Here is a 21,022-nt window from a genome sequence, read left to right as displayed (position 1 = left end):
ACAAACGTATTTTTATAATGTTATATTTTCTCTTTAAATATTTATATTGATTATAAAATCGCATTGTTTCTATACTAAAACAATATTTTAACTCTTTATCACAAGTCAACTCATAAATATTCGTCGAATTTTGTTTTTCAAATGTTTTTTTAGCAGAGGTTTCCACCGCTATATTTCCTTACTCGTTTATTGCCGTTATATTATATTTAGTACCATTTGTTACCATCTTTTATTTTTTTTAAATATTTTTAAAAAACCTAAATTTTATTATTAATTTAAAATAATAACTGTTTATTTATTACATAATTTTTTCACTTTTCAATTATTTTTTTTAAATGCATGCAGTAACAGATGAATTGTTTTTTTCTTCTGCCGTCAAATAAAGTGTCATTACTATATTCCATTACTACAAATACCCAATTTCTCTCTTGGGGTAGGTGGAGAGGATGGAACGCACACGCCTTTTTCTAGATATATTATACCTTAACATTATACATCTTAATCACAACATGCCCTCCGTTTACGTAGTTTTGACAAGAACAGATATGATTAATTATGATTGATTTAATCGAGCCAAATATTTCTTAGCCTTCCTTGTCCCATTCTCACTTGCAAATATACTTTCTTAGTAATCTCTCGTCATCCATTCGCTCCGTATATCCAAATTTTCTTAGGCAACCTTCCTTAATCTGTAGTTCTAATATAGAAAAGTAAATCGCAGTATCAATGATGCAAGTTGGAAAAAACGTAATATTTTTTTAATTTATAAGTACCTACAAAGAAGTGTTTGTATAAATAATAACACACATTATATTAACTCCCTTTTCCTGCGATACTAATCCTCAATGTTTAGGGCGAAAACAAATCAAGAAAAAATATTTATTTCAAGTTTTATTCAAAAGCGAATTACAAAAACAGCTTTGTTTTAAATCACAATGTCTTTTAATCATTCCGGAAGAAAATGTAGCCGGAAGGCAATTAAAACGTCTTATCATTAAAACGTGATTTTAGCACCATAATTTTACTTTATTGTTGATAATATTTCTGCTTTAATGTTGTTTACACAATTGAAATTGTTATTTGAAATCTATTGACAATTCTTTGCACTTATAATATTTTTTCTGTCCCCCTCCGTGGTATAGGTCAGTGCTTTTAGCTACAGCGCTGGAAGTCCCGGATTCGACTCCCTAGGAGATGAAAATAAACATTTATGATTTTCACTCTCATATTTATTTAATATTACTCTGGACTGATACCTGAAGTGCAAGGCTGATCACCTTTTCATTGTGTCTATCTATAAATATGATGCATTGTCGTATGCACTTTCGGGTGCTAATAAGAGTGACAAAAGTGATATTAGTATTAGGGTATATCTCATCTAGTACTGTTTATGGATTGTCATGGATAGAATAGTGAATATTACACAGTGTACAAAGTGATCTCTTTAACCTGCCATTGACAGGTAGTAAGCTCTGTAAATATCTAGACATTCATATTTCCACCTAAATAGACTTTTTCATTTTTGTTATTCAATAAAAATCTTGATATATCCTTAACTCTTCCTGGTGTAATTTCATCATACATATATCAAATATTATTATTATTTATTATTGTAAATATATATATATACATATATATATATATATATATATATATATATATATATATATATATATATATATATATATATATATATATTACACCTTACACATTACACCTATACGTTGTGACTAATGAATACATACATCCCAATGTTTAATAATAACTAAATATCGACTACAGACCCTAATGCATACTGACAATTTTACTATAAATAAAAGTAATAATAGTCGTATACCCTTCATTACTTCTTCCAGATATTCTTTCTCATAACAGTGTCTGGCAGCGCAGTGAAGCAATGCGAAGAGGAAGTCACTATTTCTATTTTCTAAATTTATCCAACAGTTTACATACGTAGGTGACTGACTATTCTACAACATCGGTTAAAATTTTAAAGCGATGTTAAATGTTGATCTTTAAAGGGCTTTCGTTATCCCTTCAAACTATACGTAAAATTAACGAGTTACATACTATAATAATTCGCAACTACCATAATGTACAGTAATTTAAAGAGAAATTTTGGTTCGAAATATGTCATGATATATAATGATAAATGTTACATAATGATACTGATTTTAAATCGAAAACTGAACAATATTGTTTATTAGGAATAAAATAGTTGTTTATATGACCATATATCAAACAATTTTTGGATATTAAGTTGAAATAATTCCATACCTCAATTTCTTTTACGATGCACTTGGTTTTATAAACATATATAGATCTTTTTATAAGTATTGAATATTATTTTTGAAATAACAAAGTCAATAAATAAACACATACCCGTTACGCTGCTCATCTTTGATCTATCATCGTACCTACCTTAAATTTTTGCCATCAGGCATCAATTTTTATAGGTATCGCATGTGTTTGACATTTTCAGCTATCAAATATATAAATTTTCATCTTATATTTGTCGGGAATGGAAAATAAATATCAAATTTTTGTACTCATATGTATCTTCAAACTCTTATCCGTACCCCAATGGTGGATAGGGCACTGCATCATATAAACACAGTGTTATCTTGATCGTTAACACATGAAGGAAAGGTGATCAGCCCTCCGATTCAGGTACCAGTCCTGGGTAATATTGAATAAATATTAGAGTGAAAAAATCACTTATATTTATTTGACCCCCCTCCCTGGGATTCGAACCCGGGACCTTCAGAACGGTAGCCGAGCGTACTGACCATTACACTACGGAGGCGGCACTCATATGTATACCAACTGTCAAACTTACTGTAGTCAAAATTACGAAATCATAGAAAAAGTGCATGAAATATAGAATTATTCTAAATGTCTTTGGATATTCCATTGAAAATAATGTGCCCAAATGTATTTTTCACACTTACCTTCCCAATCCTTACTATCCTGCCTGCTGGTAAACCTCTAAGATAAGAGGCTTTGCGGGTTATTCCTTTTTTTAAACGAATCTGGGTTGCTTTTGTAATTATTTTATGCAAAAAGACATATACAAACTAAATCATTTGTTCATTAAAATCATTGATAACTTTGTGGTATTGTAATAAAAGTGGTATTACTCAAAGTGAACAATGGATGATAAGGGGAGTGTTTTAATAAAATAATGTAAAATATTTACTAGTTAAATGATTATTTCAACTGGATTAGAGTAGGAAGGTGGGGAAGATCTATTCTCTTGTTTTATGTATGGATATTTCATTACAAATTTTAAAAGCTTTAAGTCGCAGGTACGGCAGAACTGGTTTTGTGAATGATGCTCGTGTCTCATTGTGTACGGCAACACAATAGTATGATTATTGCGCGCATATATGTTTATGGCTTAGCTTGGCGAGATAGATTCTTGAGCAAGATTTTATATAAAACATACACGAACGTAATAAAATGTGGAATAGCCAGAATACATCATTTTATTCGGTCTAATTTAACCGATGTTTAAGAATAGGCACTATAGTTTACGATAGTGGCGTAAAAATCTTTTCAGTCAATCACGTCTAAATATATACTGGAACAACGTGTTCGTAGCACTGCCAAAGGGATCCATACACACTCGTATATATTGGATGAATATGTCGATAATGTGAATTGGTGCAAACGTGCTAGAACGTTTGTGGATGCGATAAATACAGTTGGCAGTTGGGGTGCTCGGTTTAGAGGTTTAGACGTTACCTTCGAACACGAGTCGATCGCCTAAAACGACAACATGTAAAACGACAAAAACGGAATTCGTTTCATGTTGGCAATGCCAATTCGGAAGTGCGTGGGATTCATAGTTGTCTCAAGATTTTTCTGATGGTCAAAAAAAAATGGTATATGAATAGTTTATCGTCCTTTATACAATTTGATTACTAATATTAGTTTTTTAAACCAAGAAAATTCATATTATTTTTTGACATCTCATCAAAGATGAAAAAGAATATGGAAGTCTGGGCGTTAACGGGGCTGACGACCGTCATAGGCTGGTTTAAGTGATCACTTAACACACGTGTAACATTCACCAATTCTACCCATTATTGACAACTACACTACTCAAATTCTTGGAAATATATACTATACTTACATACCAGACTTCCATATTCCTCTTCATCTTTGATGAGATGTCAAAAAATAACATGAAAATAACTCCTGTAATTAAAGATAATCCAGATTTTGTGAACAAGTATTTGGACACAATCAAAATGTTGCAAGATAATTCAACTTATTACACCCCTTTCAACCATCTTCTCCTCTTCTTGATGTGTTCTGCTGGGTCCCCCCGATACTGACGATCACTTGAGAGAAATCTTGTCTGTCCTGGGCAGCACGAAACAGGTCCTTCACACCTCTCATCCCGGTCCACTCTCGAATGTTCCGAAGCCAGGAAAGCTGCCTTTTCCAACCCTTCTGTGATCCTCAATCTTCTCTATTATGAACAGTTGCAGGATGGGTTTTAACTATCATTATCGTCATCTAATATCATCATCTATTCAACTATCGTTTTTTTTTTACTATCCAAAAATAATTCAAAACCTTTTATTACGATGCACGGACTCGTCATATATCTGTCAAAATATAGTTATTTAGCGTTTGATTCTTAATACTCCTTATAAGGGAGTTATTTGACGTAAATAAATGATTAATATATAATAGGTTATAAACGAACAATTAAGAAAGGTGTGTTGAGATGGTTTGGACATGTGGAACGTATGAGTGAGGAAAGAACGGTTAAACAAATTTATGAGGTGAATTTAGTTGGAAAAAGAAGCAGAGGAAGACCGAGGAAAACCTGGCACTTTTAGGTATGTCAAATACTTGAAAGCGGCTCGGTCAGGAGTCGTAATAATCGTCGGGTATGCATGAGGAGATGCATGAAGTAGAAGAGGCGAAGAATGTTTGCAAAGACAGAGCGGTGTGGCGTTCGATTCTCTCTGCCTACTCCTGCGGGGAAGCGGCGTGATGGTTGGTTAGTTAGTTAGTTAGGTTATAAACGATATTTTTTCGAGACGATGCATTTTTAAAAAGGCCTTGAATTACTTATACAAAATATATTGAAAGTTATATTTTATGATAAAATCATTGTAACGCATCCATCTGTGAGACGTTTCAATGAAAAAGAAATCCATACTCATTGACATACAAATATTTTACTACAATTATCACATGATTTCAATACAATTAATTTATAGAGCAAAGCGTATTATTTTTTATTTAAAAAAGATCCGTATTCTTTCAACAATGTTTTCGGACCTCGTAGTAATGTAATCTTCATACACAACTTCGAATATGGTTTAAAAAAAACCCCACGTTTTAGCATATTTTTATCATTTACGGTTGTAAACTGTTAACGAAAACCATTGACGACTAGACAAATATATACAATAATTTATTTTTATCTACCTACTTTTTCCTAGAAAGGTAAAAATGTTTCGGACCCGAATCCTTACAAAGGCACGTCCAGCATCTATACTTGGAACATAGTAAAACTATTCCTAGTTCGCTCATTAAAGCTGTTGTATCCATGACGTCACAGCCGACTACTCGACTACCTACCTATCTTTTCTCGCCAGGCACCGATAGGATAACCAGGGATTTGTTAAATTTGGATTCTGCAAAGTTTTTAGAGAAGTCAATAAAATTCAATATTTTATTAAAATTAAACACTTGAATATACTACTTTATCGAGTTTTATTTTTATTTTCAGTTTTAATTTGTACGAGAAGATGAAAACAACTGTCGTTTTCGAAACTAGTCGTAAATAAAAATAAAACTCCATAAAGTGGTATATTCAAGTGTTTAATTTCAATAAAATAATCATATCATTCCACAAAGTTAATGCCGAATCAATAAATAATAAAATTCAATATGTATTTTCAAGATAAACCGTTAAACATGACAATAACATTTCAAAATTTCGAATATGTGACTGACTCTCACACTGACTTTATATTTTTAAAAAGGTTACGATTTGTTTTTATTTATTTATTTATCGAAAAACCAACAGAATATTTACAAAAATAACAAAATATAATCAAAAAAATAAAAATAAAACTCCAGTTACAGGTTTTCACTTTTTTTTAAACTGTCGTATACATAAGTATTATAAAACTGCATAATATCATAACATACATTTCTTAATCAAATAGACATCAACAATATTTCATTACTTTAAAAAAATTGCTTTAAATAAATCATTTTACTTAATTCACAACATTTTGAGCGTGTCCAAATACATGTTCACAACAGCCATCTATTTTAAATTGCGAAAGCTTTTATTTAGCAGAAACCCTTTTACCTATATGCAAGATCGATGATTCGCCTTGAAAGTGATATTTACTTACATTTATGATAAACTTTATTAAGATCGATAATATTTATTTTGTCCCCATTTTTGTGCGGGTTCGATTCTCAGGTGGGGTCAAATAAATATAAGTGTTTTTTTCACTTAAATAATTATTCAATATTACCCTGGACTGGTAACCTGCAGCGGAGGGCTGATCACCTTTCCTTCATGAGTTAAAATGATCAAATAACACTGTGTTTATATGACGCAGTGCCCTATGCACCATTGGGTGCAGATAAGAGTTAGAATAAGATATAAAATGATGTACGTTCCCCTATTTACATAAAACTTAGGTAAGTACCCTCTTAATGTTTAGTGCTACAGTATGGTATTCCCGGAACTAAAAAAAAATGGTATTTAAATTTGTAATATTTCGTCATCAACATCAAATCGATAGATGTCTTCTGCGCACGACCAGACCAGGTACATTTATGTTTGAATACCTAAAATCAAACCTACCTGAATTCCGGCATTCTTCGTTCCTACAAACCTTACATCTTCCCTTTTCAATTTTTTATTTGCGGTTTTTTAACAATAAGAAATTTTAGCGGTTCCTTTGCCCTCGAAATACTGAATTCCATTTCGGAGAAAGGTTATTATGGAATATTTTTGTTACGACTTCCCTGTAAGTATACTGTTCTCTTATTCACATAACATAGCAAAACAAAGTTGTATGTCACATTATTTATTCAATGACTTCCTGAATTCTCCAGTAAAATTCAACAACAAAATCTTAAAATAATATTAAAACTGTATTCATAAAAAATGCATATAACTTATATTTACATTACATTGATTATTAATAAGCATTTGTTATTTATTTATTGATCAAGTATTTCATCAGTTTTAGCAAATAAAAATCTATCAGCGGAAGCTAGACTGGCAGTACACAACGGAGTTCTGGTTCCAACCCTTATGTATGGAAGCGAAGCATGGAGTTGGCAAAAGAAGGATGGAAGCAGACCGAATGCAGTCGAAATACGATCCCTCAGACGAATGTGTGGCAAAACGATGTTTGATAGATGTTCGAATGATGAAATAAGGAAAGAATGTAAGGCTGAGATAAGCATTATGGATAAAATTAAGAAAGGTGTATTGAGATGGTTTAGATATATGGAACGTATGAGTGAAGTGAAGAAAGAACGGTTAAACAAATTTATGGGGCGAATGTAGTTGGAAAAAGGAGCAGAGGACGACCGAGGAAAACTTGGCACAATCAGGTATGTCAAATACTTGAAAGCGGCCGGGTCAGGAGTCGTAATAATCGTCGGGTATGTATGAGGAGATGCATGAATGTAGAAGAGGCAAAGAATGTTTGCAAAGACAGAGTGGTGTGGCGTTCGATTCTCTCTGCCCAGCCCAGCGGGGAAGCGTGATGGTTAGTTAGTTAGTTAGTATTTCAAATACTTAAAAGTGGTCAGGTCAGTAGTAGGAATAATCGGCGCGTAGGTACGAGTATGTATGAATGTACAAGAGGCGAAAAGCGGCGTGGTGGTTTAGTCAGGTAGTTTGTATGTATGAAAGTATGATAAAAACAATATTTTCAGACTTTAAATGTAAATTTCATAAAGCGGTGAATTCAATTAATTTTATAAATTTACATGAACGCATTCGTTGAATATTCAGAGTGCATTTTTGAAGTGTATTTGTGCAAACAAAAATGTTCAAAAAATATTATGACAAACTCAGTTTAATTTTTTTTAAGTAGTCCAATTAATAAGCAAACATATTTTTATTTTCATTTAATTAAACAAGTCTATACATATTTATTTGTAGGTACTGCATAATTTATTATTTTTACGATAAGCTACAGGATGTGTAAAGTTATCTAAGAACAGAAGTTCTCAACTTGATATTTTTAATAAAAATAAAATGTTATATTAGTTGCAATTTTAAGCTTTAATATAAATTAAATATTTTTATGATTTATATATATTTTATGATAACCTCAACACATACATATAAGGTCTCTCACGAGAATTTTTTTTTTTTTATTAGAAAGAAATCAAAGAACACTAATGCGAATTTGTTTATAAAGAAAAACATATCCAAGGTATGTATTTTTTCTCTTAGTGAATAGATTCTTGTAATGGAAGACTTATTTTCACGATCACGCCCCGCGGTCAGGCTATAGACGTAAAAGCTGTTTCAACGTTTTTAAATCAGGTTCTTTCAACCAAGCAAAAAATCTTTTAAGCTGTTTGAAACAGTTAATCGCAATACAACGCTAGAAACGTTGGCTATAGAGCCAACCAATATAATATGTATAGCCTCAAAGGGTAAATCTAGCATATAGTAGTCGGCGATAATCGACTGTTATCTGCTAGTACTTATTTAATGTGGTACCCTAGGTTGTCAACTAAAGATCTGATTACAATATTTAAAGAAAACACTTCGTTTTTTACCACTTGAGTTTAATTATAGACTACATATAAAATTTAGAAATACAAAAAAACCTGAATTCTAATAATAATTTATTAAATAATATATTGTTTCAAAATTCTTCGCCATTGCTTTCAATTTTTCCTTTGTTTTCAAACTCCGTTCCTTGACTAACCCCTTCCCCTTACTTTCCCCCTATCCTTATTTATAGAACAATTTTATATTTTATATTTTAGTTACTATACAGACCTGAATGATGGAAGTTTAGCTTCTGAAACATGTAGTCTATAATTAAACTCAAGTGGTAAAAAACGAAGTGTTTTCTTTAAATATTGTAACATGTCTTACCACAAAGTTAATGCCGAAACAATAAATAAAAGATCTGATTAGTTACGTTTTTGTGTAGTTGGGTTTACAATTGTTTAAAATGAGGTTTAAGCTTGGGGTTTCAGCTTTTAGATTTAGCTTTTGAAGGCATCAAACGATTTTGTTTACAAATTCAGACGAAGGTGATAATATTATTTATTGTTTCGGCAACTTTGTGGTAAGACATGTTACAATGATTAAAGAAAACACTTCGTTTTTTACCACTTGAGTTTTATTATAGACTACATGTGTCAGAAGTTAAACTTCCATCATTCAGGTCTGTATAATGAGTTATTATACAGACCTGAATGATGGAAGTTTATCTTCTGAAACATGTAGTCTATAATAAAACTCAAGTGGTAAAAAACGAAGTGTTTTCTTTAATCATTGTAAGCTGATAATCCATGTCACCGAAAATAATAACACACACCAAACTGTGAAGTAGAATTTACGTAACTGATTTATTTATTGATTTCGTGTTTAATTTGTAGAACTCCGTTTTAATTTATGTATTAATTGTTAGATCAAACACAGATTTTATGAGTCGACTTAGTTGTATTTTATTGTTAAAAAAACACATCAAATTAATATTGTAACAATTGTTGGTCCTAGTTATGGCATTTTCAAACGAAATACACAATATTAATTGTTATGTGGTTTTTAACAATAAAATACAACTCATAAAATCTGTGTTTGATTAACAATTAATACATTAAGTGACTGATTTACATTATATTGTTGTGGTTAGATGGAGGTCTTGACAGTTTAGTTTACTGTGTTAATTCTTCATAATTCTTTGTTTTATTTTCTATAATGTTAATATACCTTATCTTAATTTCATATTTAACTGAATCGAGTATAACAAATTCGAAGAGTTTGGGAAACACAAATTTATAGTACCGTCTAAGTTTTTATGGTTAGGAAAGTTTTATTATTAATAGTAATATTTACATTATAATAAGATTACTCTCTGCTTTATTTTATCTACTACTGCAAATATTTCATTAAAGGCAATGTTGATAATATAAGTATAGAAAGTTAGTTCTGAACTCACTAAAATGTTATAACATTTCAGAACTGAACTTTTTTAATGTTCAAATTTGACATATTCTTTGACATCTCATCAAAGATGAATAAGAATATGGAAGACACTTAAAATGTTGTAAATATTTTTTAAGCTATTTACACGAGTAATTAATTATAAACTATCTTTCCGAACCTTACCTCATTCATAGGTCGGTGTATAAAATTGATGCAGTATTATAAAAAAAAATATGTATTATATTAGCGAAACATGATGAAACAGCCTTATGCTTCAAAACCTCAAATATTACTGAATTTTTTATTTAAGTTTTACTGAGTAGATACCACTATTTGTTAAAATCTATTGTGACACGTGTTTCGATGCATTCTGAATCATTTTTAAACACCGGAATCCATCGAAACAGGTGTCTCAATATATTTTAAGAAATACTGGTATTTGATAAGTAAAATTTTAATATAAAAATGGATAGTTTTTACCACAAAGTAACTGCCGAATCAATGAATGATATTACATGAATACCTGAATAATATGAAAAAATAGTAATATTTATCTTTAATAGACCGAATAATATCATTAATGTTGTTATTACTTAAAAAGCCACGTTTCATATCACAGTTTTCACACCGTGTTTGAAATTTGGTATCACAAATAAAATATCGGAAATCAATCCGCTATCTCCTTTAGTTTTGTATGTACATAATAACTTTCGGTGTTTGCATTCCCTATCTGGTATTGCCCTTATAAAAATAAGTAACGTTATAGGCATATACCTAACTAACAAAAAGAGGCATTGATAGATAGATGGGTATTGGCATTCGTATCTCTATTTTAACCTATTTATGTCCCGACATATTTTACACAACTACTTTGTATAATATTGGCTACTTGGAATCGAATCAGGTCTCAATTGGATTGGTATCTTTCGTTCGCTAAGGTTACTGATTAAAATGAAAAGTATTTTGATAGTTTGAAACAGAGATGAGCAATTCTTAATAGATCATGTACACAATAGCTCCAGCGATTTAAAATTAAACTTAAATCAGTTATTTTCTTGTCTACTTGTGTGTAGTAATTAAAGTATTGCGATACTATATTTATTTTATACACGTATTGAAAGAAATACCCTGATATTTTTTAGTATAATTTTAAATCACTAGCACAATTCGGCTGTCCAAATTTAAAACACAGTAAGGGACATTTTTTTGTAGTACGTTATTTTTATGAATTTTTGGACTAAGTAAAATCTACTTAGTCCAAAAATGCAAAAAAAACGTATTACAAAAAACGTCCCTTACTGTGTTTTAAATTTGGACAGCCGAATTGTGTTCATTGATTAAAAACTACACTTCACTATTTCAAACCATCAAAATATCATTGTTTTTAATCAGAGCAATTGCTATTTTTTTTCAATATACATATATGTATGTAATTAAACTACCTGTATCCCGGCCAGGCGTTGCTCGTGCTCACTCGAGTTAAATGGAAAATAATTAAAAGAGAAAGAGAGAAAAAAATTAATTTAGGACAGTTAAGAAGCAAGCACTCTACCATGAGCAATGTTAAGTATTGCGCATGTTGCTGTTACTTTCAACAGATGGCACTTCCTTTGTGCCTTTTTACATGTCACAGCTAAAAACACCCACAAATACGAGTAATTATTTAAACGTGCGCGTATTTGAAGGCAACGATCTCTAACAATTTCAAAGCTATCGGTGAATAGCTTTGGGATTTTGAAAAAGCGAACATATACATTTTTATTTATAGATATATTTCCGTATTTATTTATATCATAACTCCTACAGAGTTGCAACCGGATCGCGCCGTGGCATTCCCAGGACTTGATTATATTATGAAGTACTTTGTTCAAGTAGCTTTCATTGCATATTCTATAAAATATTCTCCAATCCCAAAATACACTGTTACGAATTACAAAAAGCGTGATAGTATTTTGATAATAACAAAAAAAATGAATGCCAAGCACCGAATCTTAATCGGGTAGCCGAAAAAATTACGATTACTCATTAGGCATATCTATACTACGAAGTATATTTGTAATTCGTTTTATGTACATTCTGAATACTTAGGTCATCTTAAGTGACCGTGACCCCTGAAACTCGTCATGTTCAATGTTAGTCAAAATGATTGGATACGTAAACATTTGTATGACATGAAACTTAAAAAACTGTCCTGGAATTAGATAATAATTTACTGTGCAGAATGTGAGAATTTTAATATGTATGAATGTAAGAAAATATAAATGTAGACTTTTACAACGTTTTCAAAGATATCTCAAATCCCGATATTCAAAGATATTTATATAGTAGAAATTGCACAACTGCAACAAATGAAAAAATCTTCATTTGACTTACAAATGTCACTAAATACGAAGTTATATTATTTATTGATTCGGCATTAACTTTGTGGAATGACATGATTATTTTATTAAAATTAATACTTGAATAATCCACTTTATCGAGTTTTATTTTAATTTACGACTAGTTTCGAAAACGACAATTGTTTTTATCTTCAGGTACAAATTAAAACAATTAGTTTTCATTTGTACCAGAAGATGAAAACAATTGTCGTTTTCGAAACTAGTCGTAAATAAAAATTAAAAAAAAATCGATAAAGTGGATTATTCAAGTGTTTAATTTTAATAAAATAAATTCGGAGTTGTCGATTTTCGAATCTTTGTTGTGGTTTCTGATTGATTGATAAAAACTTAAAGCTTCATCCTAGTTTAGCAGGAAAAATGTGTTTTTTGGTCATCCACATCAATATTATTTTTACTTATCTGACGGTCAATTGATGCATTGAAAATTTCGTCAAGTGGTACATTGTCAAACGAGATCATTCGTTTCTATTTTAATGGAATCGAGTTTTTACTGAAATTGTATAGATATCGAGCGTGAAAGATATCTCGGCATTCGGTGAACACTTCCCCTGCCACTATTATATGTATATCTTATGTCATGACCTCAAGGTTAGATTGTGTAACCTCATAAGTAGAAACTATCTTCCATAACATTCGACAAATGGAATAATTAATAATATTTAATATTCAATTAATATTTTTTTTACGTATCAAATTAATACAAAAAAAATGTTCAGGGACACATATCCGTTAACTAAAAAGTCCGTTAACAAGCTGCTCCTCTTTTTCATTAGGTCATGGAGCTTACAGGATTGAAGGACAAAATATCTCTTGTAACGTAGTATGAGCAATGAATGCAATAAATCTAGAAGATTTCGGTATTTAGGATTGATTATGCAAATGTATGTATCAGGAGTTCAGGAACTTATAGTCGTATAAAAATTATGAACAGACCAAACTAACAAAGTTTATCGATAGACAGTCAATGCAGTACTATATTAAATATCCTTGGTATTGTTTACCGAGCTCAATAAAAAACTATAACTAAAATTATGTTCTCCATTCCACACCCAACGTAAAGACTTCTTGTGCAAAAAAAAAATAATAATAAAACAATGAATGCTTCTAACCATTTAAAAATATTTTTCAAGTAATAAGATTATTTTATTGTTTAAAAATTTCCTCCTTAATAAATAAGATCATACAGTATTTTTTTCATTATTTCTGTATTTTGAAGTAAATCGTATTGTATTTTGGATCTTAAAATAAATTTCCTGCTGCTGCTGTCAATTTAATATTTAAAAAATCTTACAGCACATCTTTGTCCGATTAAGGATTACACAAAATTTCTGACTAATTGTCTCACAATTTTATTAACACTCTTCTTATAATTCACTTTGTGTAATACCACTTAAAAGTGGTATTACACAAGTCACAAGGAGAGTGTTATATTACCATACCACAATGTTAACAATGCTCTTAATATACAAAATACACAATTTTATTGATCATATTTTTTAACATATTTTGAAGAGTGATACTGGTAATAAAAGGGTTAAAAAAACTGTATGTACACACATACACCGTTTAACATTATCTACATACATGCATAGGTGTAGCAGTATACTAGGAATCACGAGTGTACGCAAATAACATACACCCCTGACCTAGCTGGACTTGGCGCGTCGAGTCGCTGAGGGGGTAACTGATTTAGAATAACATGCATGAGCTCGTACATTATAAAACTACATGTACACTTGTATTATTAACGATGTACGCAAGTAGACATTGTTAGCAAAACAGTCGCATTAAGCCAATTGTGTATTTGTTACAATTGATGTAGTAAAGAGGATAAAAAAGAGTCCATTAAACATTCAAATTCATTCATATCATTGTGTTTACATTTTATTCTACGGGCCTTTACACAAAAGTTATCAGTATCAACCGGAAGCTAAGCTGTGGTGAATCCACAGATTATGTGGTATGAATACAGATACATCAGCTAGAACATTAGAGTTCGTTCAAGCGACACCTCCTCTCCTTCTTCTTACCCCGGTAATTCAACGAATACACGGGCATTACGCGAGCGGTCGATTTTTTTTGCGAAAATTCAAACATAAAGGACACGGGAAATTTTTCCTGAAAGTTTAAAGGGTTCTATCAATGTACGGTGTATAAGATTCGCGGGTTTCGATATAACTCTTTTAAACTCACCAAAAATAAAATAAACACCATTTTCAGGATGTTGTACCAGCTAAGGACACACGGACATCGTAGCGCGAAATCGGGTATTCGCTCCATATACCTAAAGAGGACAAATCCTTAAATTATTGAATCGTAAATAAAATCAGTAAACGTACATTGCTACTCTTATACGCATGGTATTATGTATGTACGTTTACTATGATTAGCTGTGACCATGTGGGTATTGAATATTGCCTTTTCAAGAAATAAATTAAAATATAAGAGTACTTATCGCTCGTCGACAGCAAAATCATTTATATCTGGAAGGATAAAGTGAGATTTTTAAATAATTAAATAACAATCTTGAATAAAATCACATCCTCATTTTAAAATATTATTATAAATTTAAGTACTGGCAAGATATCATTCCATCAAATTATTATAAATTAATATAGCGATATGACTACTTAAAAAAATTATAGCATTAATAAAAACATTTGGAATACCACGAAATTCGAGTTGTAACTCCGTTCGCGAAACGAGCGATATGTATGTATCGTTTCCAAACTAACATAAATATTTTATTACCATTTTTGTGGTGAAACAATGACCTGCTTTTAAGTAGTACCGGTGATTATGTGTATGAATTTCACGAAAGAATATTATGTGGACGATTTTAATTAAAGTATGTTGCGATTGTACAATGAATGAATGCAACATGTGACGCAAACACCTTATAAAATTAGATATCTTCATATTCGTACGTAAACATTTATAGAATCATGGTTTGATAAGTTCGCTATCGCTTTTTAATGGAAATTCGTGTCTTTCAAATCTTAAATCTGATATTTTGCCGTTATCGTAGACTCAAAGGCGGGACACCCATAGTATATTAACAAATTGATAAAATGCCAAACTCTACCTTAAAATAACAATCAAGCCGAAATTAAATTAAAATAAATTACAGAATTATGTTTTCTATCAAAGATCAAAACGCTATTTCATGTCATTCTTCTTCTGTTATTCTACTGTCTCAATAACATCATTACAGATCATTTGTTCCCTTTTTCCATTCTTGACAAATATTAGTACAAAAATATTTCTCTAAAACACATCGAACATTGACGAAAAATGACAACTGACATCGAATATCATTATACAATATATTGTATAAAGATGCGTTTGTTGAGGTGCGAATATATTTCCTTGGATTAAAAATAAGTACTGCTAGCATATATGTTTTATAATTCATACAGATTAAGTTAAGCTTTATATAGTTCATTCGCTAATGCCTTAATTTGTGAAATCAAATTAAAAGATCTAACGCAAATTTTGTAATTATCTACTAATTAAAAAATCAATCAATAGCTGTCAAATTCAAATAAGTCAACCTAGAAGTGTTTTGCTAAAAATGAAGGAAAACCATAAAAAATATCAAGGTAATATATTATTAGGTTTAGAGATTATAAGTATTATAAGGATTATAAGTAAAAGATTATAATTACATATATGTAAGTATCGTGCAGTATAAAATATATATACTCGTATATATGTATTATGTTCGAAAGCATATTGATACCTAATTTTTGTAAAGTAAAATTGTAAAATGTATTTTATACAAGTGTACGATTTCACAATTTTATATTTTTACTAGATGGTCTTAAATTGGTAAAAAGTAACGATTCTCTTTATTTCTTTATTTTTAAATAAAAATAGCCTTATAATTTTGCTGCATTTTGCTCTGCAGTGATTATTTTTTTCATAAAAATAATACAATTTCGTCATAGAAAGCCACTGTCATAGATTAATGAGCAATTTGCTGAGAAACTATGAAAAAGGTCATAAGGTACGTGAATTTAATAAACGAAAGCTAAGTTATAGGAAGGTTTGAAAATCAAACGTTTAATAATCTACTACTAAACATATTCATTACACATACCTAACAACATCAAATAGTGTTTCTATTCACCCCGAATGATGAATTGACTTGGAAACCCTTGCAGTTATTAGTTATTACTGTATTCGGCATAAAAATGTTATGTAAAGTATCGCAAAAAATATGTTTGAGAGACATGACTAAGTACATATCATATAATCATATTTATAATCTCTTGAGGTTAATCAAATTAAATATTTACATAGTAAATATTAATCTATAAAATTATCGAGAACACTACATTCAAAATAAGTATGAATAATATCACCAATGCTAATTATACACACACACACACACACACACACACTCACACACACATATACATATGGTATACATGTAAATTAAAATACATTTGTATCGGAAAATGAAGACCACAAATCCATATATGATTTTCTTGTGATTTTATAGATCTTCACTTCATAAGCCAGGTCCCTATAAAAAAAAGTTGTATCAAAAATAAAATAAAATACAAGTTTCTACTGTGTTCCTTCATCAATCGCTTTTCATCATTTTTTTATATTCTTATATTTAATTAACATTAACGCTTATAAGAAAATCAGTAAAAAAAATGTTTTTCAATTATCAGACATAATACATATCTAATATGCGTTGCAAAGATGTCATATTTTATGCAACAAATAACATTCCATTATCCTGCTGGAAAAATAATTAAAATTCAAATGGCCACAGATTACCATACGAGTATTTCTGTAGTATAATCATTAAATTTATATCAATTATAAAGTTGCGTAGGTGGGTAATACTTAAACGCATGTAAAATTTCCTTGGACTGATGTCTCAGTGCCTTCTAGACTAGATTTATTATAAAGATATTTACTAGTTCGAAGCATGACATATTTTATTTCATAAATAAAATTGAAAAATGAAAATTCATTTACAAATATTTTGAAATTTTAAGAACATATAAATGAAAACTTAATTTAAAAAAAAAACAGGCCAAATTTAGGGGCCGAAGAGCCTAGGTCTTGGAAGAGAAATATGCAATATATATATATATATATATATATATATATATATATATATATATATATATATATATATATATATATATATATATATATATATATATATATATAAATATATATATATATATATATATATATATATATATATATATTTATATATATATATATATATTTATATATATATATATATTTATATATATATATATATATATATATATATATATATATATATATATATATATATATATATATATATATGTATAAAAAAATTCATTTTTTATTTTTGTATCATTAAATAAACTTAAAAAATGACACCTATAAAATTATACTAAAATCCAAATTAAAGCGAAGCAGGGTAAAAATGTTAGTTATAAATAAAACTCAAATTTATCTACACAGTAGTAACCATTTTATTAAATATTATAAAGATAGTTTTCTTGTTATAGCTAACTAAATAGATTATAAGTTAATATATCACATAAATTATTTACATTTGGACTTAAGTAAGTATTTATATATATTTAGTATCCATACGGTATGTAATAATTAACCGTTGGTAATCTTATAAAGCATTTAAATAAAGTAAACATTTACATAGTATTACTTTAATGATAAGACTATGTACACATAATTAGTTTTCGGGTATTAAAGAAATATTATTTACAGGTGAATTAATTAGTCATGAAATTTCAAGTGTTTTGAAATAAAAGGGAAAAATTATCACGAAAAGATATGAAGAAAAAAATATGTTATTCACCGAGCTGTCCTGTTCTTTTTTTACGCTAATTGATTATTCCATCTATGTATCTGATCTAGTTTTCGATGAAACTTAGCGATATGGTAGGTACTAGTATCTGTAAAAAGTGCATTATTTTTTACATTTTAGAAAAAATGTTTGTAAAACTACAAATAAATGGATGGAGTAGAACTTATTATAAAATACTGAAGCGCGATACGATTGTATGTTACAGCTACTCTGATAATGGCGTCAGCGGGCACGGCTATCGGGTGGACGTCCCCCACCCTTCCCGCGCTCATGGCAGAGGACTCCCCCATCCCCATCACGCCAGGGCAGGGCTCCTGGCTCGCGTCCCTCATGATCCTGTTCTCCACGCTGAGCGCCCTGCCCGCCGCCTACCTCGTCGAGATATTGGGCCGCAAGGCCACCATGCTGCTGGCCGCGGTGCCTTACATCATCAGCTGGATCCTGGTCATCACGGCCAACTCGGTGGTGCAGCTCTATGTATCCAGACTCTTAGCCGGTATAGGCTACGGGATTATCTACACCGTGGGGCCTATGTACCTTGGCGAAATATCGTCCGACGCGGTCAGAGGGTCGTTGGCCATCCTTATCACCGCTATGAATAAGGTGATTACATTTTACGGTATACAAACGGTGTATATTTTCAAACACCGTTTAATTAATCCGTTGTGATGATTTTGGTATTTTCCATTAATGAACATTTTCTTATTTTCTCTTCCAGCTCGGTATACTGCTGCAGTACTGCATCGGCCCCTACGTCAGTATGACTGCTCTGGCAGGCTTTAATCTAAGCATCCCGGTGGTTTTCTTCTTCACGTTTCTGTGGTTGCCAGAATCGCCGTATTACTACGTTAAGAAAAAAAAGTTTTCCGAAGCCGAAGATGCCCTGAGGAGACTTAGAACTAAGACGGACATATCTCACGAAATGAAGAAAATAGAAATGACAGTCAAAGAAGATATGAAAGAGAGAGGAAAATGGATAGATCTAATTCGAGACGTAGGCAATAGGAAGGCCTTAAAAATAACTTTAGTTCTATTCGCCACGCAGCAAGTGTGCGGAAGTGCTGCAGTCATCTCATACGCGCAGACCATTTTCGGTCAAGCCGAAGGGAAGATCGCCGCCAGTGACGCCTCCATCATTCTCGGCTGCGTGCAACTCTTCGTGGCCGGCTCGTCCTTCTTCTTGGTCGACAGGCTCGGACGAAGGCCGTTGCTGATAGTATCGTCCTTGGGTGTTTGTATTCTGAACGCCATTATCGGAGCTTATTTCTTTTTTAAAGACTACAAAGGTGTGAACATGGAGAGTGTTGGCCTATTACCGATATTTGCCATAGTTATATATATTATAGCGTACACGATCGGTTTATCTACAGTGCCGATGGCTGTCACGTCCGAAATGTTTCCGACGAACATTAAATCCTACGCCACGAGCGTTCTCCAAATTTTTGTGGGATTTTCCACATTTGCAGTGACGAAACTTTATCAAGTTATAGCGGATGGATTCGGAACTTACACAGCATTCTGGAGTTTCAGCATATGCTCTTCCATCGGCTTGATATACATATGTGTGAACCTTCCCGAAACAAAAGGTAGATCATTCGTTGACATTCAGCATCATCTTCGGTTCAACACTAGTCTCGCAGTCGCGCACAGCGATAGCGATATTTCGCAGAACGAAGAGAACATTATAGCGATGGAGACGGCCAAAGTCTAAATTTATTTCGGGGATAGCGACCTCTCACGCGCGCCTACTCGAGGAGCGTGTCTACCGCGTATAAATACTTTTTCTATTAATAATAATAATAATTTATTTTCAAATAAATACTGAAGTTTGTAATACATCGCAACAGAGTTACATATACGCTAAAGCTAGAAGAGAAACATCTCAGAAGCGGACGACAGAAGTGACGAAGAGGATAAGCGAGGCTCCGAGAGCGACGAGACTAGCGGAAGCTAGACCCGCAGCTCCGCTGAACACCTTGAAGTCCGTGGGGTCAAAATCTGCGGGAAGTTTCCTGTTCTTGATGATGTCTCTGTACACCCTGGCGGAGCGCTTAGCCGTGCGCGTTCTGTTGGGGTTCGTGTAGTCCACGTGGTACAAGCCGAATCGCTCTCTGAAATAAATCAATTCATCGAGTGAAATAACACGAAGGAAACAAGGACTAAGAACTATGGATGTAGGCGGTGTAACGTCTTGATAAATATTGTGATCTCGTATTAAACGATTAGCTCAATTTTAAATACGGTGCCTTAATAACGTTATCAGTGAATTCGAATGGCGAGATCGCCGATATTTTGTTTGTTTTGAAGATACTTTCATAATTTTCTTAGTTTTTGCTCGCATCTGTCTAGAAATATTGTAGTACCGTAGTAAGAATAATGAAATAAGTTTGTGCAGTCGCCAAATTACATTCCAGAAAGTAGCCAAAAGTTACGCACCAAAGATATATTTCAAGCAAGACGATAAACGCTTAGATCTACACAAAATGTGGTTGTACGAAAGAAAATGATATTCAAGGAATATTATCATTTTCAGTGTGATTATGTGGACTTAAAAAAAGTTATTCGAATGACTCAACGTTATTAATT

At 31.4% G+C, this 21,022-nt stretch overlaps 2 protein-coding genes across 4 annotated transcripts in view; one reads left to right on the top strand and one right to left on the bottom strand.

The window, feature by feature from the left end:
* The window catches only part of LOC148301594 (facilitated trehalose transporter Tret1-like), a 30,126-nt gene extending 9,979 nt beyond the window's left edge, over window positions 1-20,147 (top strand). Inside the window, exons 2-3 of the mRNA XM_088273057.1 lie at window positions 18,642-19,039; window positions 19,155-20,147. Coding sequence (XP_088129183.1) covers window positions 18,642-19,039; window positions 19,155-20,147 — 1,391 coding nt within the window. The remainder of the gene's footprint in view (window positions 1-18,641; window positions 19,040-19,154) is intronic.
* The window catches only part of LOC148301593 (myrosinase 1-like), a 37,813-nt gene continuing 34,847 nt past the window's right edge, over window positions 18,057-21,022 (bottom strand). For all 3 annotated transcript variants that reach the window (XM_088273055.1, XM_088273054.1, XM_088273056.1), the window contains exon 8: window positions 18,057-20,547. In XM_088273055.1, the coding sequence (XP_088129181.1) occupies window positions 20,319-20,547 (229 nt within the window). In that variant the 3' untranslated portion in view covers window positions 18,057-20,318. The remainder of the gene's footprint in view (window positions 20,548-21,022) is intronic.

This window comes from Brachycentrus maculatus, unplaced genomic scaffold (assembly GCF_059751285.1).
Source record: "Brachycentrus maculatus isolate JH-2025_06_01 unplaced genomic scaffold, ASM5975128v1 h1tg000537l, whole genome shotgun sequence".
Taxonomy (NCBI): domain Eukaryota; kingdom Metazoa; phylum Arthropoda; class Insecta; order Trichoptera; family Brachycentridae; genus Brachycentrus; species Brachycentrus maculatus.
Note: the sequence above shows the minus strand (reverse complement) of the source record. Positions and strands in the feature narration are given on the sequence as shown.